Genomic DNA, 25,337 nt, shown 5'->3' with positions numbered 1-25,337 from the left:
CCTCTATTTCATGTATTGTTTTGGTACTTTAAGACTCAATTCTGTTGAGAGCAATCATAATAAAAAAATATTGCATATAGCACTTTTGTTAGCAGTTTATAAGAATGTTTTGTTAACATTAGTAAATGCATTAGGTATCATGACCAAATAATGAACAATTATATTTTAAATAAATTAACATTAACTAAGATTAATAAATACTATAAACATTAAATTGTTCATTGTTAGTTCATGTTAGTTCATAATAACTTAACTAATTAAAGCACAAATAACTTAAATAAAATAAAAAAGTCTAGTTGGCAATTAGCATTAACCAAGATTAATAAGTGGTTTAAAATTATTGATTGTTATTTAAAGTTTAAGATCACACTTTTTATAAGTTGGCCTTAACTACTATGTACTAATATTAAATACATACAAGGCTATGTATTTACTGTGTAACTACATGTTGTTCTGCAAAATTCCCACATTTGCTGTTACTGAGGTTGAGGTACGGGTAGGATGATGAGTATGGGTAAGGTTAGGATTAGGGGTTAGAGAGGGGGTTTGGTTTAAGGTTTGGGTTAAAGTTTAGGGATAAAGTTAACAGTGTAACTAAAAATGTAACTAAACACAAGTACTTTAAATGTAATTACAATGCAACAATATGTATGTATATAATAAGTACATTGTATCAAATGGTTAAGTACATAGTAATTAAGGCCACCTAATATAAAGTGGGTCCATGTTTAACTAATGTCATTAACTAATGGAACCTTATTTTAAAGTGTTACCACACTTTTTGGCAGTCGCTTGGTTTCTGTTTCTGTCATGTCACATTGGGTAACCCCACCCACACTGAAATCTGTCCAAAATCCTGCTCCATATAGCTGTACCCTATAAAATGTCAATTTAAGTTGTGTGGTGTTTAGTCCTTGTTTGTGTGCTTTTTAGCCCATCTATATGCCAGTGTGATCCTAAAGGTTAGCATATAAGGAATACTATTCCACATGTCATAGATGAGCAATAGAAAGTATCAAATCATGGTGTTCCACTGTGACATAAACTAAAGGCTACTGGTTATTTAAAAAGGCCCTTCAATATGTTTTGCCCCATCTGCCTGTTTTAATAGTTCATGGGATGGTGAACCCCTTTCAGTTACAACAGAATAATTACTTTGGAAATGTGTCACACCTTTTTAGGACACAGTGTTATAGATAAAGTCTCACCTGCACATGATTTCATGAGTCAGGAGCACGCGGCACATCTCCGGGTTCTTATCTTGACCTTCATAGATGATGGCCTTTGAGTAGATAAAAAAAGAAAAAAAAATCACAGTTAGCACCTATAAGTATTTAACACAAGAAAGATTTTTTTTTTATGATTATTAATGAATAAATACAATCTTCATTTTGGGTGAAATTTGACCAAAAGGACAAAAAGTGGGTGATAACTACAGTACATGAATCACATTGCATAATAAACCATTTCAAAACACCATGTTTTGAAAATGCAATTTAAAACAGTGGCCATTCTTATTTGTTTTGATAACCGCAATCAAGTAAAAAATGTATAGTTAACACAATTAAAGGAATATTCCAGGTTCAAAACATGTACAGCTCAATTGACAACATTTGTGGCATAATGTTGATTACATAATGTTGATAAGTGTTTATATATATGTATATAAAGCAAAAATCTAGGTTACAGTGAGTCACTTACAATGGAAGTGAATGGGGTCAATTTTTGGAGGGTTTAACGCAGAAATGTGAAGCTTATAATTTTCTAAAAGCACTTACATTAATTATTCTGTTAAAACTTTATTATTTCATGTTGTTTAAATCATCATTTTTACGGTTGTTTCAGGTTGTGTTGTCATTGCAACGAAGCAGCACATTTTGTATTTGTGTCGCTCTTACTTGACATCCAATTCTGATCCTAGAGCCTCTATTATCTTCTACATGGGGCTGATGAGTAGAATCAGTGGGAAAGATAAGAAATACATCCAAAATTTTCTCTGTGAGTGGTAATCCAGGTTCTGGATTGAGAAAGTCATCTGAAGTTAACCACTGGACGATAAATAAGCATTTGCTTACGTCTCAGAAAGCTGACAATGACCACCCAACATCCCAAAATCACATTTCCTCCACCCATCCACCCTCACAGTCTCACATTCAGAATTTACAGAAACCAATTACACATTAGAATTGTCTTTAAAGCCTGTTGGCCTAGTCTTATTTAATAAATATCAACACGTGTCATGGAGAACCATCTCTGAGCTGTTTTAATATTTCTGGAGAGGCTGTCCAGAGCTCTGGCTTCACGCATGGCTGTTGCGCATTACGTACAGACAAACAGAACAGGGATGACAGTAGTCAGTTAAAGCTCGTTTCACTTGTAGCTCAAGTAATTACTCTCCCTACAGGCCGTGGAGAATTTAGGGGATGAGGTGGTGTAACATGTGGCAGAGGCAAGTGTGTTACAATAGCACCGGCACTGAAAGACTTGAGGGATGGGTAGCAATCCAAAGAACACCTGTTGTAGGTGGAGGAGATGGCATGTAACGTGATTGGTTGCTCAGATTCTAAAGAGTAGGAGAGATTAAAACAATGAGAGTGATTCTGTTGCAAAGGAAGAACAGATTTCTTAAGAAGAACAACTTCTTACTATGACAGAAAACAGTGCTCTCAGCCCTTTTTACTTCCATTATGTGACATATTTCAGAGTGACATAGGTATGAAGGAAGGGATAATATGTGGGTTTTCATGCAAAAAGGCAAGTCTTTTCAAAGGCGGAGCAAGTCATTAAATATTCATTTCGAAAGCAATATTTTTAACATGATCACACAGGAAATGAACATGCTGCTTTTGAATGTACATGAACCCTGAATTCAACCCAATACTGCCATACATCCCCCATCAGACATTTTCGCAAAAATTCAAATGTGCAATCTCCGTGAAATGGTTTCTGGTCCAGAGGAAACCAGGAAGTAATCACTTTCACATAAACAATGGTGAGTGTGATTCAGAGGTTGCATTTTTGCTTTAAAATTACATTTTTACTTCACTGAAGGTTGTTTAGGGTTTGGGATAGGGTTAATGAAATATGTTTTCCTGTTGACTGAATTACATCTAAAAATACAACTCGTTTTTGTTGCAGTCCAGTGGACATTTTATCTCTACGACACTTCCAGCATCAGCCACTAGGGGCATTGGTTTGAATTTCGGTAAAGAAAGATTGAAGATTTCTGCAGCAGAACTTTGACCTCCTGTCACCGAATTCACAGTGTGATCAGTCTGCTATCGTTTTTCTTTGGAAATAACATGCAGTGAATTGCGCACAATGAGACCAGGAACAAGTATTAAGAAAGTAAATAGGGTCAATTTTGATTTCATGTTGAATTTCAAGTGTTTAATTTCCAGTAAAACAAAATGTGCAGCAATTGTGCTGTCAATCTAATGTCATAATTTGCGTAAACTGGACTGGGAAGCTTTTGAATTAATCAAATTCCAATCTTTTATTTTTTTTCAGAATGTTGTAACACCACTCATGATGTGTATCTATACAACGTCTGTAATTCCTGAGAATTAACAACTAAAGAGTGCTTATGCATTTTTTATATAATCACCTCCCCTATCTCATTAGCACAAATTTTTGCATTTCTCACTAAAAATGTAAAGTGTCTGTATGCCTTCACTGGCATACACCTACCATGTCATATTACTTGCCAAACATGCTCTTGTGAGTGGAACAGCGTGGTGGGGGAAGGAGGTGGGTGCGAGAGAGCAGTTGGGATGCCAGAATGGAGCACAGTGCACCATCTGGTGCAGCTCCCCGATTTTCTCCCATATTTTCTCGGCTTTGCTCTCACCCCTCCTTAACACAGAACACAACACTGCCAGGCTGGCAAAGCTTTACATCCAAGCTGAATGTCGGACATGATATGCCATTCCAACCAGTGCCGCGTTTGACTATGCCAAGTGTGTCACCTCGCTAAGATTCTGGGATCTCATTCTGAGTTGAACTGACTGGCAGTAGATCTGTCCTGTTACTCACAGCCATTACTCTCTGCCATGTAATGGAGGTGTAATTTAGCAAACCCTTCCAGAATCATAAGTTGACAAGGGATAGTTCACCCAGAAAGTACAGTTCTGTTATAATTTATTTGCCCTCATGTCATTCCAAATCCATTTGGTTTTCTGTCTTCTGTGGAACACAAATTGACTTATTCTGAAGAATGTCCATGCTGATATTTCCTACAGGTTTGGCATGATATGAAGGTGAGTACATGATGACAGAATTTTCATAATTGAAATAAGGGAAATGTCATATTCTTTAAGCTCAAACAAGAAAGAAAGAAAAACACTAACTCAACGTTTTTATATCTATGTTTAAAAGGATAATTGGACTGAAGATCTTTCTAGCGAGAACTGATACATTGGCTCATTGTTTGATATCTTTCAGATGTACTTTACACTATACAGTAGAAAGCACTGAAAAGTGATAGTGTTACAGCCAATGTTGGAGCTGGTAAGCTCGGAGCAGTTGTTCAGATGATTTTCTTTCACTTTGAGCGAATGGGGGCCAAGGTCTTCTAGAAGCAGCATGCATCACTGTCTGCCAGCCCGAAGACCTGCTTCACATTTCTATCTATACACACCAAATCTATCTTAGCACATTTTGGCTTTGAGCTTTGTTCAGGAACTGCAGTGTTCCTCAACTTGAAACAGATTGAAGGAATGTTCCAGGTTCAATACAAGTTAAGCTCAAACAACAGCATTTGGTGCCAGAGGCAGACTGGCCATCAGGAGAACCAAGACTTTTCCTTGTAGGCCGGCCATGAAACGGGGCTGCGATATGCCAAAATTGACTGCGATATGATGAAGGGGGCCGCAAAATGGTACAACAATACGCTGAAGGTGGCCGGGATATGCAGAAGGGGACAGTGAAACACCCCCCAATGACAAATTTTCTCCAGGGCAATTTTGTTCCCAGTCCGCCATTGTTTAGGGAATTATGTTTAAGTACCACAAAAATGTATTTTGACATTTTGACTTGTCCCTCCTTTTCTTTAAATAAAAAAAAAAAAAAAAAGCAATAATCTGGGTTACAGTGAAGCTCTTACAATTGAACTGAATGGGACAAATCCATAAAAGTTAAAATACTCACTGTTTAAAAAGTATAGTCACAAGATATAAACAATATGCATGTAAACATGATTTTAGTGTGATAAAATTGCTTACCACAAACCCTAATTTAAACAACTCACCACACAAGTTTTAATAGAAGAATTAATGTAAAATTTTATATAAAATTATAAGCTTCACATTTTTGCCATTACACCCTCAAATTGGCTCCATTCACATCCATTCACTCAGAAATACATCATATTATAGTAGATAAATGGGTTGTAGATGGCATTTCATGTTGACTTAAAGAATGTTGACTACCAGTCTATTATCTGGAAGTGAATCATATACTAGATTAATTTGCCGTTGTGTATTTTGTTTGCATTGGGAGCTATGTGAAAGGAAAGATTAAGTTACTGGCTCTTCGAGTGTTCCATCTTGATAACTTACATACGCCTTCACTACATTTGTCAGGAGGAAAAATCAAAGTGCAGGAAGTGTTGTGATAAACCCCCGGTTTCTTATTTGATGTAGAGGGAACATCTATGATTTTAATGTGAGAAGGTGCCATTTTATAAATTGATTGTATTAACATTGCAAGCATATTAAGGGCAGGTTAAACTGGATGGCAATGTAGGAGAAAGGCACATTAATAAGCATGTTGCATTCATATGCCTTGTAATACATATTGTATTTCATTTTGGCAAGCACACTTTTCATATTTCATCCGCCATTTTTCTCATTGACTTTGATGTAACGCCTGACATCGAAGGCAAGTAAACAACATGCTATAAATACATGGAAACTCACTTCCTATACAATTGGCATCATCTGTTAGTATGCCATTAAGAACACGGCTGCCTTTTTTCCAAGGCCACTGAGCTACCTTTAAAGAGGTGCTGTCTTGGCAGTGATTTCACCCTTTGTTCTCCCACACACACAGAAGCGTTCACAAACACGAATCAGTATCCCACCCCTGATCAGCTGTTCAGACATAAAGCCTGAAAAACAAGAGAAATGGAAAAGAGACCAGGAGTTGGGCAGACTGACAGGAGAAGAGGATGGAGGAAACAGATGGGGAGAGACAGCTGACAGACTTCTGAGAGAGTTCTAGACAGCGCTAGAGATGAGGGAGTTAAACAAAGGCAAAAAGAAGAGAGTTTTAGAGGTTAAACATGTGATAAAAGTAGTCAAAAGCTGAAGTGTGTGATTTTTGTACTACTAGCATCATCAAACGGCATTGCAAAAATAATAAACCTGTTTTCAAACAGGTTTCCCAAACACTCCCCCATCTTCCATTGGTCGAATAAACAGATAGTCCCACCCCAAACTCACGTCATTGGTCAAGAGAGAGTCAACAAACAACACACATTGCATGCTCAAACAAACACAGCAGTTTTCGGATTGCGCAAGAGAGCCATAGTGTTTGCACTTTTCATTGGATTAAACCTACGAATGGCTTACTTATACTGTAGTTTCATCTGTAAATTAAAGCTGGGATGGGATGAAGTATTTTAATGTAGAATTGCACACATCACCTATACTACAGAATCAATCAGTAAAATCCAGGAAGGAATGAGAGAGAAAACTGTGAAGTAGGAGAGATGACAGAGAAACATGGGGGGTCTGCTGTCGCGACGCTGTTTTTATCAGATGTGCCGCTGCTGAAGTTGCTGATCACAGATTCAACTGTCAAACTCACAACTAAGAGCCCCCCCTTCCTCAAACCCCACGCCTAAACTCCACGTCTTACCTACAAAAACACTCCAGTGTGTCTAAATGCATCTGTATAGTAATTGTTCTTTGCATTTAATAACTGGAATCTGGAAACTTAGTATGTGGTCAGTGCACTGTACTGGAGAAATTGTTATAAATTATTATAAACAGTACTGTGAAAAAGTCCTAAGCACATTAGATGTATCACAAAAAACATTTGTTTTAAGGTGGTTATTATGTATCTTCTGCTTTAGTGTGTCAATAGGAAACATAAATTTTAGATTTCCAATCACTGTTTTTGCTGATATAATAGAATAAAAGTAGAACAAGGGTTTTTTTTTTTTACTGCACTTTGTTTGAAGTTAATTGCTAAATAAAAACTATTCATGACATTATTTTTTCATAACTGTCTTAAGGTATTGCACAGTACTGTATATGTTTATTTACTGTATGTATGTATATACAGTGGATGGATGGATGGATGGATGGATGGATGGATGGATGGATGGATGGATGGATGGATGGATGGATGGATGGATGGATAGCAGGCGGGCAGGCAGACTAAAATTAATTAAATTAACTATATAACTTAATATGCACAACACTAAGAGAATATGTTTATCATATTTGTTGAGTCAAATAAGTTTGCTGGGACAGTAACAACCAAAACAGGCATTTTCATGCAAATGTTGAGATGTTGCAGCAGTAATTCACTCCTGCCACAGAATAATATGCTCTTTAACCACAGAAAGAGTACTTAGAACAAATCTGAACACAAATAAAGTATACCCCACTAAAGCTGCTGTAGTTTTAACTGTAAAAGATATCCCATCTGGCGAATGTTAAAAGCTCTTCGTCAACTCACTCCACAACATAAAAAATACCATCTCACAACTGCATATCTGTGATTGTAGACAGTCAAGGGGGATACAAAACATCACAAAAGAATACTTGGGTCTTCTGTAACCTGATAATGACTGCTAAGGAGCAGCATCAAAGAGCTTCATCGCTCATCTAAGCTCCATTCCCAATCTCAGAGCCGGACCTGAATGGCTTGTTTTTAGCCAGAGCCACAACATGGACCAGGACACCTGTAGCTGTCCTGTGCTCAGCCGGTATGCAGGTCTCATTTTACCCTCTCAGCAGATATAACTGCCCCTGAGCGAAACCACATCTGATCCCAAGCTCAGTCTTGCTCCCATTCACCTGAGGAAAGCAAAGACACATGCCAACCAAGCTGTGCGGTAAATAACCTATCTCACTCAGAAAAGTCTTTTTGAGTTGGAGCTCTTGCAAGGTAACTAGACATCTTGTTCTTGTATGTTAGCAGCAAAGAACAGGGTTTGATATCATCCGACTACTGTTACACAATCTGTGAGAGGAATTTAAATGTAGTTTTAAACGAATCCCTTTAGCGAGTGATTTACCCATAGGTTGTCTACACATCTGAAAGTTTCTTGCACACAATACAGCAGCAAAGGGGATCGCAATCTTATTCCTTGTGACTTCTATTACACGTGTTCTATTACCTACACAATAAAAATAATGAATACTAGTGCTAAATATATTCGGAGAAGACTGACATGAAAACTGCCGGCAAATAACAACAAAAGATTTATTAGGGAGAAGCCTAGGCATCTGTGTGATTATTGTTTTAACTTGACACTGATAAACAGCATTCCAGCGACACTTTGCTCAAAAGTGCCATGTCCTCCCACGAAGTGCAGCAAAGCAGAGAGTTAAGAAACAACATCTCTTCTACCTACTGCCAGACTAGCGCTGTCAAAGTGCCAGCTACTGGGGTTTAATACACTTTTATGTTCCCGCAACGCAACTTCGGCAAGAGGGAGAGGGAGCTGGTGCCGGCAGGTAAGTTAGGGACCGTTAACGAAGTGTAAAGAGCCTAGCGTGGAGCCTTTCTCAGTTTGCGGCAGGTGGCTAATAAAGAGGGATATGTTTCATGAATGCTCTTTGACAATTCACAAAAGCTAATTGCCAGCCTATGCATTGCATTCCCATGACATGCTAATGAGGGCTGATTCAGGATCAGCTTATTCGGTCAATATTAAAACAAAACAAAACAGTATTTTAAACTATGTGAGTCAAACTCAGACACTAGCCCTGGGCCACACATGTTTACGGTGACAGATTAAATCAAACAGGAAACAGGAAATAGGCAACACTAGTAACGTAACTCTAGCATGTACATTATACAAATGAAACAACACAGCGTTCAGAGTAACTCAACCAAGCATGACATCTGTACCCCACCAATGAGCAAAACAAATATATTTGAGTGTGTAAATACACAAAAAAGTGCCACTTGTATTTGGATAATCTGTTGCTGCGTACTTGTAAACAAAATGGGGGCTTAAAGGTTAACTGAAACTAAAAAAGGATATCACTTTACATTAATGTTTATAAAGGTGTTCATATCTGAACATCTACAATTGCATTATAAATCATTGATATGCAGTTATAACAATATGAGTACAAAGGCTGACTTTTTATGAAACTCTTGCTATATAGTAAGCATTGTAACTTACATGCTATTATGATAATCATATATGATAATAATAAATACACCTATTTATACTTATATTAATCAAAAACATAAAATGCCCTAATTCATGATTTATGTCACAACACAGCAAAAACTTTATAGTGAGATTAAAAGGAAGGTTTGTGTAATTTGCTCCAGTCCGCTTTGTGTTTCTATTCATTACTGTAATGTCTTGACTCACTTGTGTTGTCACATTTCTTGTCACATTAATGTCAAAAGAATGGAGATACTCTGATTGGTGTCCCAATTTACCGAGTCCTAGTTACCTAAAGTCTTCTGAAAAAACACTGTTCAGGTCTTTATGCTCATTCACAGCAGGAATTATGTGATAAAGCCTGATGACCAATGACGGATTAAAAACTGTGAGGCCCATGGGCCGGTACACCATGGAGGCACCCCATGATGTGTCACATGACTACGTTCACTTCTATGTGCTACAGGACGAATGCCAGATTTGGTTGGATTTTTCAAATTGACAGAAAAAAAGTTAGGAGCAATGTCTTACACGGCCAGTTATATGTACTTTTTAATTAAGAACCAATTCAAAATCATGAGTTATTAATAGGGATGTGCATGGTATTCAAATACCAAACCCCTTTTCAGTTATTCTGCATGAGTTTAGTGGATTTCAACTCGATCTGAGTCCGACAGTACCCGACAAACCTACAGGCTTTGGGTCAGACTCAAATCAACATTCTGATGAAGTCTGGGTTGCAAAGAGGACTTAATGTAACTGTTACACATGATTCCAGATTATTTTTCACCTGGCAAAGTTTCAGAGCTTGAGATTGTGTTTCATGAATCTATGGCAATAAACATTCTTTATTCTCGAGTTCTGACTCCTGACAAATAACACAATAACCGTTCGTGAAATATTACAAAATATTACAATAAAAATAAACACATATTTATAAGGCACCGTTCTCTTTAAATTCATGCAGGACTTAAAGACATCTATACTGTTGCATGAATTCTGTCACTTATGTGAATTTAAATCATCAGCTTTGCACACAGCCAGGGTAAAACTGTGTGAATCAAAGGCTGTTCTCTGTAGTCCTTCAAAGAAACGCGCTGCATCTGTGAGACGCAGATTCCTTGCACGCACTCGAGTGTCTGTGCTCGCGCTGCTGTCGTCCAGCACGCATTCGGACAAACAAATGTTATTTCACATAAGACTGACATTTATGTTGATTTATAATATCTATCTCAAAATAAATAAATAATTGATTTTGATCTCGGGGTCCTTTGGGCTTAGACCCCCTTGGACAACAGCCCAATCGGCCCGGTGGTTAATCCATCTGTGCTAATGACCATTAAACCCCGCTGACCTTTATGTACGTAGGTGACTAATGTTGAATACATGTTATTAAGTACATATAACGTAAGGTGAAATGGCTCATTATTGGCAAGTATTGGATAAAAGTTGGCCTTTTTATGTATGTTGCCATTACTGCATATAAATCATTTATAAAGCATTTGTAAATGACTTATTTGTAATTAATTAACCCTTTTAAAGACCCTTTCCAAAGGGAATATTAATGTAAAGTGTTACCGACAAAATCTGGTTTCCCGAAATCTGTTTAAGGCAAAATGAAAATAATGCACCCCAAAAGGTTTAAAAACCAAAAACAATTCCACTGCAAACTCTTTTCAACCCGTCCTGCACAAAATCTCAAAAGATTCCCAAAGAAGCCACAGAACACCCCATGGTACCATTCTCAAAGGGCATGTAAAATGTCCTACCGCCTCTCCTTGGAAGTATACTGAAGATACACTTGAACATTGGGAAGGTTGCAACGTAAAGCATTTATATGTTTCAATTGATCATTGTATTAATATTTGCAGGGTTGTAATTGCTTGTTTTGATCATTGGTGGGGGTGTTACCTCCCCCATACCCCCTGGAATCTACGCCCCTGCTTACACACATTCTCATACAAATTCAAGCACAATTCACTGTGCCAGTCATCTGTGCAGGGTACAAACAGTTCAACCCCTAGCATGTCCTGACGCCCCAACATGTATGAATTAGCCTCTGGTGACATGCGCAGATGGTGTATGGTACAAGTTGAGCTCTTACCTGTTTAGTCATGGAGTCAATTAGTCGTACATAAAAATCCTGCTCCGTTCTGATGCCTGCAACAGAAACAACTGATATCACAATGTGCTTTTCATGATATTTTCCAGGAACATATTCAACATCTGTAGGCTAATTATAATTAGACCATTACTTGGAACAAACATAATGGTCTTGAAACCGATGATGCACAATTTGGCAGTAATGTAATATTTACATCAATTATATAAACAATAGATTAAAAACACTTTCCTTTTGGTTTTACATTTTAGCATTTTAAAACTATAGAAAGATTTTACTTCATTTGAAATGTTTACATTTTGTAAAAGAGCATAAAATGCAACTTTAATTTTATTTTTCAACAGCTGTAATAGCAACTAAAAATACCTGCTCATGTCTTTAATGTGAATTCATAGTTTTTTAACTTTATAGTTAATTAACTTGAGCTGATTTATATGGTTATATATAGAATAATTATGTAATACACTGACGGTGAATGGTTGCCTTTAAAAAAATGCATTATCAAAATATTACTAAACACATAAAAAGCGTCATGCACAGCAAGTCTCTGATCGAACAGGTTTATTGCGCGGATATTAAGAAACTGACCACATGATAGATGATAGACAAGCTGTCAGCTCACACACTAATGAACATGATAAATTCACAGCAAGTCACTCGAGGAAAAACACATTAACAATTAATATCTGCTGGTTGGAAATAGGTTTCTAATTGATTTAAACCTTGAATGAATTAATAATGCACTGAAATGTAACAGACTAGTTTTCTAGATTTCAGCTGTCATGCTTTGATTTGCAGAGCTTGAAAATGATTTAATGCTGAGGATTCAATCACGGATTAGTTATAATTGTTCAGACAGAACCCATCTTGATCGTTTTAATCATTGATTTACATCACTGCCAATCTTTGTAAAAATCGAGATGTATAACGACGGCACCTGCTGCTACTATTTTTGTCGGATATAATGCAAATCTCGATTAATGAGCCGCATCGGGAAAGTGCGCAAACTCGAGCTCGCTGCGCAAATATGAGCATGTCTTACCGTTGCTGTAGAGAAGTTGCAGTCTGTAATGTATTCCATTGTTTGTCTTTTCTCCACTTGTTTCCTGGGCATAAAAATAATATTACAATAGATCCCAAAATTATAGACAACATAAACAGCAATGGGAGGAATGTCAATGGGCTGACAAAATGATAATGTTTGGGCCTATACTTTGCATAGTTAGATTTCAGGCGCATGTAGTTAATTTTCATACAAATTATATCTTATTTTTATGGCAATCATTTATGAAAAAATAAACCTAGCGCCTCAGATTGAATGAATTGTTTCCGCATTAATTGAACTGAACGTAATGAGGACAAATGAATGCACTGTGAATATTAGGCTACTTTAGTTATGCAATATTAAATTATATTAGAATTATTAAGTCATTTACTGATACTTTTGATGCAATTAATTTATATCAGTCTCATGCTTAATACATAGAAATAGCATAGTACAAAAATATGAAGAAAAAGTGTGTGGATAAAAAAGTATGTAATTGGGTTTTATAGGGTCAATGTGCGAAAGGTTGAAAAATACAAGTGATAAAACAGTTTTGAACTCAAACATATTAGACAATCATGTCAAATTTATTATTTCGATTTGGGATAAATAAAGTGTAAATTACAAATGTTTTTCATATCTTAACTACCCAAATGTATCCACTAATAAACATTTGTTTTTTAAGATTCACCCTGATAATATTACAATGAATTTAATTATTGATCTCAAATAAGGTCATGTATATATCTATTCAAAAAAATAATAATAATTGTGCATGAGTTTACTTTAAAACTTACGTTCAAATATAAAAATAAAAAGCATATGCAATCATATTTGGTACTCGGATTACGTTGTTGTAAAGAAGAAAACAAATCTAAATAAATCAATCCCTGTAGGCTAGAGTTTTTTTTTTTTTGTTTGTTTGTTTTTTGTTTTTTTTGAGACTCACCTTTTCTTTTTCCACAAATCCAACAAAAGTGGTCCTCTCAATTTCCACTGGCTGTCCTTGTCGGTCATAAAGGGCTAAAACGAAGTGGAAGAAGTTGGATTTGCGAAGATTTGAGGGCGGCTGTTTCTCGAAGTGCGCCCTGGCCAGCCCCACTCCACTGCGGGGAAGACACGCAAAAAGGAGCCCGTGTTAAAACATCCTTTGAGATACTAGATGTGGATGTGTAATTGCAAACATAATAGATGTGTAATTGGCCCCATTTGTGAGTTGTCCACACGTGCCACTGATTGGCCATTTTAGGAGTGTTAGGCTAAATGTGAAAACTAGACAAAACTACATTTGTGCAAGCTACTCAATTACATTATCATTATCATCATCATTATTTTTATTGAATCCAGTAAGCCAATCCATCCGGTTGTAGTGGGACCTAAAGATGTAACCGCATGCTATAGGAGGTGATCTTTGAGTACCCAAACTTTGCATCCAATGGAACTCATCAAAGCGCACTAAACGCCAAAGAAAGCGAATAAAAGGATTAATCCTCCAAAATCCGCGTGAAGTTTCCCCAAACAAAATGCTCCGTATTCATCGCTCCGTGGGAGTCATTGTGCTGCGGGCAGCCCCGGGGCTCTCTTACCTCTGCGCGGCCGTGTTCGCATCCAGCACCCCTGCACCTTGCATCCATGTTCGGACTGCGTTCATGCCGGCTCCGAAGGGCTCCTCTTTCAAACTACTCCCACTCCTTTGGATGCTCTCCTGAATCCCAAACATGAAAACGGGATGTCACACACTCTCTCTTCCTCCCGATGATGTGCGCGAGTGTTCTCAGGTACCCAACCTCCCGTGCGTAAAGAGCGAACGAGAGAGAGAGAGAGAGAGAGAGAGAGAGAGAGAGAGAGAGAGAGAGAGAGAGAGAGAGATCTGACAGCTCAGCGCGCAGATTGGAGGGAGTTTGGAAACTAGGACAAATCCTGGTATCACCAAGACGCAAAAGAGAGCACAATGTTTGTAAGGAATGTGGTAACAAAAGGCAGTTTTCTCCGAAGATGTCTTGTCCCGGGACCAGCTGATGTGCCAGTTGAAGGAACACTCGAGGATCAAACAGATCTTAGAGACTATTCAGTGTCAGTATTCCCGAACAACTTTTCTTCTCTTTTCTCCTTAGATCTTTCCTTGTCCAAAAAAAGAAAAAAGAAAAAAAAAAAGACACGAAAACATTCGTGTGGCTATCCTTGGAGCGCCAAATTCTCTGATGACCCACTGGTTAAAACTGGAGTGATTTGTGTTCCTTCCCAAAGGAATCGAGCCTTCTTTTGACTATCAGAGGGAACTAAACACGAGCACACCAGCCCTAGAGGCTTGAAGGAGGGACCGGGGAGGCGGTCCAAAAGCAAAGGCAGAGTCACTTCCGCTCAATGTCAATGTCTCTCTCTCTCTCTCTCTCTCTCTCTCTCTCTCTCTCTCTCTCTCTCTCTCTCTCTCTCTCTCTCTCTCTCTCTCTCACACACACACACACACACACCCTCACAGCATCAGTTTGTCGGATGCCATTACTTGACCGTTAAAAAGAGGCTGTTTGGAGTGCATAAGTTAGATGCTTTGATCACTCAGGCTTTCTTTGTTGAATTTGATGGTGTTAGGGTGTTCACACCCTCTACGCGTACTTGCGTTTAAAAAAGCTAGAAGCAGCGCAACAAACAGAGCAGAACGCAGGTGTCTCGAGGCGCGTTTTTATCGTTTAAAGTTATTTTTTATTTGACAAGGCGTCTGAAAAACGCGAGACGCTGAAATAAACAGCTGGACGCAGCGCGACGGTCTAAGACTTCCATATGCGTGTTTACGCACAATTAAATGTGATGTGAAGGTCCTTTACTGTCGTGTTTCTCGCGTAAAGGCGTTCAGTGTAGGCTCCTGTTACCACCGACAGATTTTATGTCACAGTTCATTATTGTCCTCACCTTCTCTTTTAGGATTCGGTCACAATGTTTAGTAGCTACACTGGATTTTTTTATTTATTATTATTTTTATTTATTTTTTTATTTTTATTTTTTTTTGCGGATTATGTACAAATAGCAGTAGGCTAATTATTAAGTACTTTCTACATTGAATAAGTTAGTTTAAGGGGGAACTTGAAAATATAATTTTTTGATATTAGGCTATATGAATTAATTGAAAATAATAAATATTTGCAACGTAAAAAAAAAAATTTCTAATTTAAACCAATAAGAATTGTGTGTAGCCTTTACTCTAAATTTGTTTGCAATATCTGCATGAGGATAAACAATTATTTGTGGAACTTGAAAATGTTATCCTGTGCTATCAAGAAAAACATGTATTTAGCTAGAGCATAGATTAGCGTTAAACGTCAGCTCAATCCATACACTTACCCAAATGTATTAGATACAGACTAGAAGTGTGCATTGATTCATTCATTTAAATTACTTCTGGAAGCTTTCTTAAGTTTTGTGATTTATCAAATTTCTTCATTTGACTAACAGATCTCTATCGGGTCGAGGTAGGCAATAACTTGTTTAATTAATACATTTTCGTTTTTATTTTTTCGGGTATTCTATCATACAAACAAACGTCTAAATCATGTTGGAGTTTTAGACACTTGCCAATTGTGTCATGAAAATATGTAGCCTCTATACCAGTCTTGAAAGAGAACACAGACTAGACGCATTTATTTCATGTGAGGTTACAAAGAGGGAAATTGTGTGTATACTGGTAAATCAGACACAAGCAGAATGACTCTGGAATGATAGATATGCTACTTTTATGTAGCACGCGTTTACAGACGAGGCACACATTTCCTCTATATTTATCCTTTATAAAATCGGTCGAACTGATAGATATCTATTTACATTATTGGTATAAAATATTTATTCGATATATATATTATTTTGATTTACATTACCTGTAATGCATAAACCAAATAATATATACTAAATAATAATATATACCAGATGTAAACAAAAAGATATATATATATATATATATATATATATATATATATATATATATATATATATATATATATATGTATTAAAATTATTTATTCCGTTTATGAATTGTTAAATTCTGTTCATTTAGCCTGTTTCTTCCTTTTCATGAAGCAGGTGCAAGCATATGTGTTGTTCAAATAGTTAATACGGAATGTGGCCTAAAAACGAAACAGCCTAATTGTTCATATCTTTCATGTCATGACATTATTAAGCAATTCACTTATTAATTGATAAGTCAACCATTTAGCCTTATTCATTGATTGTAAAGGAGCTGTTAGGGAAATGGACTGCAGGAAAACGCCAGTATTTGATTAATACATCATGATGAAAAATATCTATGAACTATATTGCAGTAGAATGTGCTTTATACAGTCAATTAAAAACAAAAGCAGCCCAATGGAGATTTGAACGCACTACTCTCAAGCTTTTCACACACGCACGCACACACACACACACACACACACACACACACACCGCAAAACATCACTCACTGTTAGCATTTTTCACCCAAGCTGTATCTGCGTGACTGACAGATCTGCAGCCGTTAGCACGGGCCCCTTGAGTCAGTGTTTACAGTTGGTCCCCTCACTCTCCCACGCTGCCGTGGAGGAACTCCACATGCAACTTATAATGTTCAGAAACACTCGCAACCTCCTCAATGTCTGTAAATGGAACATATTGAGATAGAGTCTTATGTACATTTAACATATTGTTATATTCCTTAACATGACGTCAAATATTGATACTATCATTAATGCATTAAATAATAATAATTATTATTATTATTATTAGTATGCTATAAATGCACCAGATGTGTGGCCACTGACAATGAACAGGTAACCCTGTCATAGTTCACCATTTTCTCGTGGATATCACCGGTCAAAAAAATAAACAATTAAAATAACTACATCACTAATAATATTAAACATATTAGTGGAATGTATAATTTATGTTCCGATTTTATGAATTCATCAGTAAAATGAAAATGTGTTACCTATCACACAGACAATTTCAGTTTGTTTCTATATTCTTTTCCCACAACAAATGCGAAACATTGAATAAACATATAGTTTATACGCTTTTCTGTCCAGAATACATTTCTTAATAGTTTACGAAATTTCCTTTTTCCTTCTTAAAATATCATTATTTCAATATTTAATTTGAAGCTTTTAGTTGGAAAAAAATATTCATCCAGCGCAGCCTGTAACTCTTTGCACGTGTGATACAGTAGCGCCACCGTGTGTTTAAATTGAAGATCACAACAGAAGCCTTCAGTAAAAATTTAAACCTAACCCTTTACACACCTAACCCTTTACACACACACACACACACACACACACACACATGTTGTGTTTCCATGTTTTATGGGGACTTTCCATAGACATAATGGTTTTTATACTGTACAAACTTTATATTCTATCCCCTAAACCTAACCCTACCCCTAAACCTAACCCTCACAGAAAACTTTCTGCATTTTTACATTTTCAAAAAACATAATTTAGTATGATTTATAAGCTGTTTTCCTCATGGGGACCGACAAAATGTCCCCACAAGGTCAAAAATTTCGGGTTTTACTATCCTTATGGGGGCATTTGGTCCCCACAAAGTGATAAATACACGCTCACACACACACACACACACACACACACACACACACACACACACACATATATATATATAAAATAATTATTATTTTTGTTTATTATTATTTAATCTTTTTCCATTGAAGCAAACAAGTTATCCAACATATTAAACACCCATGTGCAAAACTATCTGCCCCCTTAAACTTTATAGCTGGTTGTGCCAATTTTAGCAGCAATAACTGTAACCAAACACTTCCGATAACTGGAGATCAGTCTTTCACAACTCTGTGGTGGAAATTTGGTCCACTCTTCTTTGCAGAACTGTTTTAGTTCAGCCACATTGGAGGGTTTTCGAGCATGAACTGCCCATTTAAGGTCCTGTCACAGTCTCTCAATCAGGCTCAAGTCAGGACTTTGACTAGGCCACTCCAAAACTTTAATTTAGCTTCTTTTGAGCCATTCAGAGGTGGACTTACTGCTATGCATTGGATAATTGTCTTGCTGCATAATCCATTTGTGCTTGAGCTTCAACTCACAGACTGATGATCAGACATACTCCTTCAGGATTTTCTGGTAGTGAGCAGAATTCAGGTTTCCCTCAATTATTCCAAGTTGCCCTGGCCCTGAAGCAGCGAAGCATCCCCACACACTACCACCACCACGCTTGACTGTATGTATGATGTACTTTTTGTGGAATTCTGTGTTTGATTTACATCAGATGTAACGGGATCTCTGTCTTCCAAACAGTTCCACTTTCAACTCATCAGTCCACAAAACATCTCTCAAAAGGTTTTAGGATCATCAAGGTGTGTTTTGGCAAAATTCAGATGAGCCTTAATGCTCTTCTGGTAGTCATGAACAGTGACCTTTATTGATGCGAGAGATCTGCAGTTCCTTGGATGTTGTTCTTGGCCTTTTTGTGACTTCTTGGATGATTCGTCGCTGTGCTCTTGGAGGAATTTTGGAAGGTCGGCCACTTCTGGGAAGGTTCACTACAGTCGCAAGTCTTTTTTTCCATTTGGAGATAATGGCTCTGTGTTCATTGGGGTCCCAGAGAGTGTTGTAACCCTTCCCAGACTGATGTATTTCAATCATCTTTTTCCTCATTTCTGGAATTTATATCGACCTTGGCATAATGTGCTACTGGGTGAGACCTTTTAGCCAACTTCATGCTGCAGAAAAAGTTCTATTTAGGTGTTGATTTGATTGAACAGGGCGGGCAGTAATCAGGTATGGGTGTGTCTAGTCCAGCTGAACCCCATTATTAATGCATTTTCATGGATTTGGGGATTTAGTAACTAAGGGGGCAAATACTTTCACACAGGCTCAGTTGGTATTGGATACATTTTTTGCTTCATTTAAAAACTGCATTTTTGTGTTTACTCAGATTGCCTTTGTTTTAGGATGAGATGTATAAAAATACAGAAGAAATTAGATTTGGGGCAAATACTTTTTCTGCAAATTGTGTAAAGGTAAAAAATACTATAAATATGTGCGTTTCTGAGTAGAAGCTATTTAATCTCATACGTTATGGTTGTCAAGCCCACAAATCAGTTTTTTCTTCGGTGTATGAATAATATGCTTCACTATTTATTTATTTTTCCACAGTGTGTATATCAATCCAGCTTCTAGTTTTATTATTTTCTTTATGATGTTTCATTTGTTTATTATCTATATAATTCGTACAGTATGTGAGAAGCAATAAACAGTTTACAGTTGAATGTACAAGAATGGAATATTAAAGCGATAGTTCTGGCACCTTATTTTAATTCTATCTTTATTGTTATTTGTACTGTTTTATTATTATTATTTGTCTTTTCATTATCTGTTTTGTGTATTAATGCTTTGGCAATATTGTATGTAAACACAATAATGCCAATAAAGTACTTTAAAACTGAAAATAGTTCACGCAAAAAATGAAAATTGTGTGATCATTTACGCACCCTTATATTGTTGAAAACCTGTATGACTTTCTTTCCGTGAAATGAGAGAGGAAATATTAGATGGTACATGAGTCTCAGTCGCCATTCACTTTTATTGCATCTTTTTTCCCCCCATACAATAAAAGTCAATGGTGACTGAAACGGTCATTCTCTGCCAAACATCTCCTTTTGTAAACTTTTGAAAGAAAGTTTTACAGGCTTGGAACAACATAAAGCGTAAGTAAATGATGCAAGTATTTTCATTTTGGGGTGCACTAACCCTTCAACTATAATTCAAACTATAGTTATACAGTGCTCCATTTGCTTGTTAGTCTAAAGAGTTTAAACTGATATGAACTGAACTGTGAAATAGAATATACAGTTAACAATATGAAGGAATAATATTACAAACATGCTTTTGTCCCCTATTTTCTTATGTTTTCCATTTGTTCATAGTAATAGTCATGCTTGGCTTAGCAAGAACTCTAAGTAAAAAGTCACAGCTCCATTCAAGCTACATTTGCACTTTAATTTCTTTTAAAATTGTGCAAAAACAGAATACAGAAATGTGTTTTGAATGACTTGTGTGTTTCCTCATACATCAGATGTATTCATCCACACAAACCTGCCCTTCAGAAATGTGTCTACGAATCACAGTAAGTACGAATCAACGTGGCAGCAAATCACAATCAGTATTTGGAGGATCAATCCCACATCTGCCTATTGAGAGGTTGAAGTGTTCACACAGTCCTCCAGACACTTCATAATGCTCACTGCTGCTTTAACACTGTATGGCATATCAAAAACATTGTAAAAGAATTTACAAAGGAATACATTCTCCCATTTATGTACACACATTTATACTGATCAATACTTAATCTGCTCCGAGAGCATTTGATGCTGAAGACAAAGAAAACTATTATTGATTAATCACTTGAAACGACATTAGTGCAAACATACAGTTTGGTGTAACTTCTCTGGCAAACAAAATAAAGTGTTAATGACAGCTTATAAATAATGGCTAAACTTGAGTCTGCTTTTAAAGAGATTGTTTGCCCAAAAACAGAAAACTCTATTTTCTCACCCTCATGTCATTCCAAATCCTTTTGACTAACATTGTAAATGACAGAATTTTCATTTTTGGGTAAACTAAACCTTTAACATCTAAATCAAGTCCCATTGTTAATGGTGTTATAAACACTTCTGATACGACCAAGTCAAAAGCCATCCATAACATATTATACAGTAAGAAAAAAACATGACAATTACATTCTAGGAAAATGCTAAATGTTCATTAAAACCAGAAAACAGGTTTACAGTCTGCAATAGGCATTCAACGATGCCTGCTTCTAGGAATCAAGCCAACTGCCAAACTGACGAGTTGGCGTTATCTGCAATAATGGTTAACATGGGAAACAGTGACAAATATATATAGGGTGAAATGAAAAAGCAGTTTGGGGTCGGATGTCCCTTTAAAATTGGGGAAATATTGGGAAGCTCGTTGTAATAAAACATATGATAATCTGGTTAATGGCACTTGAAAAACATTCCTCAGTTTCACCTCTTAGCAGGGGTCTTGATTCTACGATGGCTCATATGTAGATACACTTCCAGGGCATTTACCATTTTCTGTACACACACTTCTCAATCCCAATAAGCTGAACAAATAATGTACATTAGCATAGTGTATAAAGCATGAATTGCCTATTATTTCCAAGGAGATGAAGTCCATATTTTGGTTGGACGCAACTTGAAAAAGATTCAGAAATGTCTTTTGACCAGCAATAATGTGAATACTTGTACAAAAATAAGTAAAAGGATGAATCTCATAAAATCTGTCAAGAAAATGTCCTGGTTCTATTTTACTCTAAAATCAATAGTAGTAAATAAGAAATTATATTTTGTAAATACAAAAATAAAGCCTACTTTTAGGACCATTATATATATATAATGTAATTTTGTATATATATATATAACAAAATTTTGCAGTTACATTATTTAATGACAGTTATATACACACACATTTAAATTTTGAAGTATTTACATAGTACTCTCTTGGTACAGCCTTTTTTTTTGCTGATTTTAATTTTAAAGATTCTAGTACAGCAGCACAATTTTTAGAGTAATAAAGTAAAACAATTACTGTGTTAAAGAACTGAGAATCATTCAAATCAATGGGAAAGGTGGAAGTAAAATGTCCAGACGCATTTCGAGAATTGGGGGATAAAATGTGTTTAAGTGTTCTGAAAATAGTAAAAATGCAAAACATATTAATGGTCCTAAATGTAGGCTTCACATTTTTTTTATGCAAAAAATAATCTCTTTTTTTTTTTATTGATTTGGGGTTAAACATGACCGATCACCCAAAAGACACATGTGAACGTCTTAAAGGGATAGTTCCCCCAAAAATACAAAAATCTTGTCATCATTTATTCACTCTCATTTTGTTCCCAACTATGATTCTTGTTCCCAACTATGATGATTTATTTTCTCTTTTCAGTGGATTACATAGAGAAATTTATCAGATTTTCCCAGATGCTCTTTTGCACATAATGAAAGTCATCTCCAAAAAATGACAAAAGCATCAGAAATAGATAATAAAAGTAGTCAATACCAAACTTTTGCACTATATTCCAAATCTTCTGAACATTTGATAGCCTTTTCTGAGGAACAGATAGAAATTAAAATGTTTATTTGCTGAAAATCTTCCCCTCTGCCACAGCTCTCCAATATCATTCGCATATATTCAAATGTGGCGTGTCAAAAATGCCAAATTTGAATATGTCAAAATATGAATGCGATTTGAGAGCTACAGCAGAGGTGAAGATTTTCAGTGAATCTTTTCCTCACAAAAAGCAATCACATGGCTTCAAAAGACAAGCTGCATAGACTACTTTTAAGGTGATTTTATGTAAAAAAAAAAAAAAAAAATATATATGAATTTTGCAGCTTTGTCCCCATTTATTTTCATTGTGTGGAAAATAAAACTGGACATTCCGCTAAACTTCTCATTTTATGTTGCATGGAATAAAAAAAGTCTGTGAGGATGAGCAAATGATTTAAAAAGATTTTTCATTTTTGGGAGAACTTATCCCTAAACATCTATTAAAGGTGCGCAACACTGCCTATAAGAAAACCTCTGTATGGCAACACCTAACAGGCTAAATCCACTTTAGCGCTGCTCTTTGATTCAGAAGAGGAATGGACACCTGATGTGGAGCCTGAACCCTCTGTATCAACATCAGCAGCTGGGCCTGTGCTGCTCTCTTTTCTTGATGCTGTGTCACATTCTTTGGGCAGGGTTTGCAAACTCCCCGATGGAGGGTCTTTTTCAAATTCTGGCTCAGCTGTGGTTGTCATAGAAGGAGTGCTTTTTGCTTGATTGTTTTCCTCGGTCTCCAACTCAGCCTGTGGTTCAGCGTGTCCCACCTCTCCTGGGTTTTGAAGGGCTGGTAAAGTGGTACCAGGAGGGCTGGTTGGCTGTAATTGGCTTTTGAGCTGGCCGTGACAGAGAGGACAGGTCTCTTGAACGTACAGCCACTTCTTCAGGCAGGCGGCATGGAAAAAGTGGCTACAGGGCGTGATGACAGCAGACTTCATATCCTACGATTGAAGAATGGAAGTAAAAAAAGTCAAAGTTAAAAAGTTTAAAAACTAGGAAGTCAAGATAAGAACTGACACTTCACTAATGCTACTTCACTAATCTGAAGTAGCTTGCAGGTTGACACAAATGAGGAACTGGTTTAATGGATAGTGTGGTGGGCTAATACAGATCGAAACAGTGGTGAGCACATAAAAAATAAACAAAATACTAAATGTACTTTTAGGACACTGCAATGCTATGCTACATATTTTCCAAAACTTGAACACCATCTCTTTACCTGATAGCAAATAGAACAGATGTCATTATGCTGCTGGAGCTGCAGTGTGGAAGCAGTGGGCATGTTCTGGATTTTGTGGACTGCATCTCTACGCAGCAGGAAGCTCTGCCAGCCCAGCTGGGCCCTCAGCCACACATTATAGTAGGAGTGAACAAGGATGATGGTGGAGCCCATAACTGTCCATTCCCCAAACAGAGTCTCTGAAACACCATATGCCACCACGCAGACGGCAACCAGAAACTCTAGGAGCCGGTAGGTGCCATTGACATAGTAGATGACTTCATCCATGTTCTCAACAGGTACCTTGCGGAACTCCTCCACCATGAAGAGCACGTAGATCAGAAGCGTGCCAAGAACCTGAGAAAGAAATTCATTTAATTCATGTTAGAAATGACTGATCAACTCCATTTACTAAACCAATACATTTTCTTGGTCTAATTGTGCATGATAAACCACTACATAATATTCATAATGAAGAAATAACTGTCTAAAACAACATTTATTGTTTTCTGTTAATGTAACCAAGACTAACCAAGTCCTGTGAAGGCCTGTCAGAATAATTACATTTTGAATGGGTATTAATTCACATTGGAACTAGGAATAATGCAATAAAATTCATTCAAAATATCATTTCCTTTGAGGATTTGTAAACAAATATTACAAAAAGTAGAATGACAAATTAAAATATTATTTAAAATATATGAAGTTAAATATTTCCCATTTTGGCTCATTATAGTTGTAATAGGTTCCACTTTCCGTTCACACAAGGTTGTTGGAACCCAGTCCATTTAAATGTTTTTGTTGGCTTGAGAAAGCCATGATACTGTTACCTTAGTTTTTTTTTTTTTTATCCATAAAAGAACACCACAATTTCTGACTGTAACTCCTCCTAGAGCTTTCAAGCTATATCTACTAAACTCAGCACAGAACTTCAGACTGTTGTTGAATTTTGTGCTATGTAACTTTTCTAACTGATCATGCTCATGGTTTTCACACTGCAGACAATCAAATATCAGAAAAATCCCATAGACAGAATGTTCAAATTAGCCAACGTAATGCTCGTTAATTCAAATTCCAACTGTCAAAAATTTAAATTTAAACATACCCACAAAAGGCATTTCATTTAATGCCTTAAAATGTAATCTCTCAATCTCAATACCTCTATTTGACAGTAGGGCTAAGCTATATGGCATAAAAATCTATTTTTATCAAACTTATGGACTATTCACAAATATCTTTTTTTTTTTCAACTTTTAAATGTACTCCAACACGATTCAAATTGTATATTCTTTATTAGAATGCAAAGCAACCTTTGCATTCTAATAACCTATAACCTTTTCATTATAGGAAAAAAAGGTTTTACAGAATTTACAAATACCACATGCAAGGGGGAAGTTGTCAACAGAGTGTAAATGTAAAAAAAAATAAATCTAATAAACACTGATGTACAGAATAGTCAGAGCACAAAC

General features: G+C 36.5%; 2 protein-coding genes across 4 annotated transcripts in view; both read right to left on the bottom strand.

Moving 5' to 3' along the window:
- Positions 1-14,793, bottom strand: part of LOC127625080 (transcription factor COE1-A-like) — a 175,531-nt gene extending 160,738 nt beyond the window's left edge. For all 3 annotated transcript variants that reach the window (XM_052100145.1, XM_052100147.1, XM_052100146.1), the window contains exons 1-5: positions 14,115-14,793; positions 13,478-13,634; positions 12,526-12,589; positions 11,466-11,521; positions 1,209-1,282 (exon numbers count right to left, since the gene is read on the bottom strand). In XM_052100145.1, coding sequence (XP_051956105.1) covers positions 1,209-1,282; positions 11,466-11,521; positions 12,526-12,589; positions 13,478-13,634; positions 14,115-14,248 — 485 coding nt within the window. In that variant the 5' untranslated portion in view covers positions 14,249-14,793. The remainder of the gene's footprint in view (positions 1-1,208; positions 1,283-11,465; positions 11,522-12,525; positions 12,590-13,477; positions 13,635-14,114) is intronic.
- A 5,704-nt stretch (positions 14,794-20,497) lies between these two features.
- Positions 20,498-25,337, bottom strand: part of LOC127625340 (RING finger protein 145-like) — a 53,706-nt gene continuing 48,866 nt past the window's right edge. The window contains exons 10-11 of the mRNA XM_052100583.1: positions 23,869-24,225; positions 20,498-23,590 (exon numbers count right to left, since the gene is read on the bottom strand). Of these exons, the coding sequence (XP_051956543.1) occupies positions 23,141-23,590; positions 23,869-24,225 (807 nt within the window). The 3' untranslated portion in view covers positions 20,498-23,140. The remainder of the gene's footprint in view (positions 23,591-23,868; positions 24,226-25,337) is intronic.

This window comes from Xyrauchen texanus, chromosome 31 (assembly GCF_025860055.1).
Source record: "Xyrauchen texanus isolate HMW12.3.18 chromosome 31, RBS_HiC_50CHRs, whole genome shotgun sequence".
Taxonomy (NCBI): domain Eukaryota; kingdom Metazoa; phylum Chordata; class Actinopteri; order Cypriniformes; family Catostomidae; genus Xyrauchen; species Xyrauchen texanus.
This window is presented reverse-complemented; position numbering and strand designations above follow the sequence as displayed.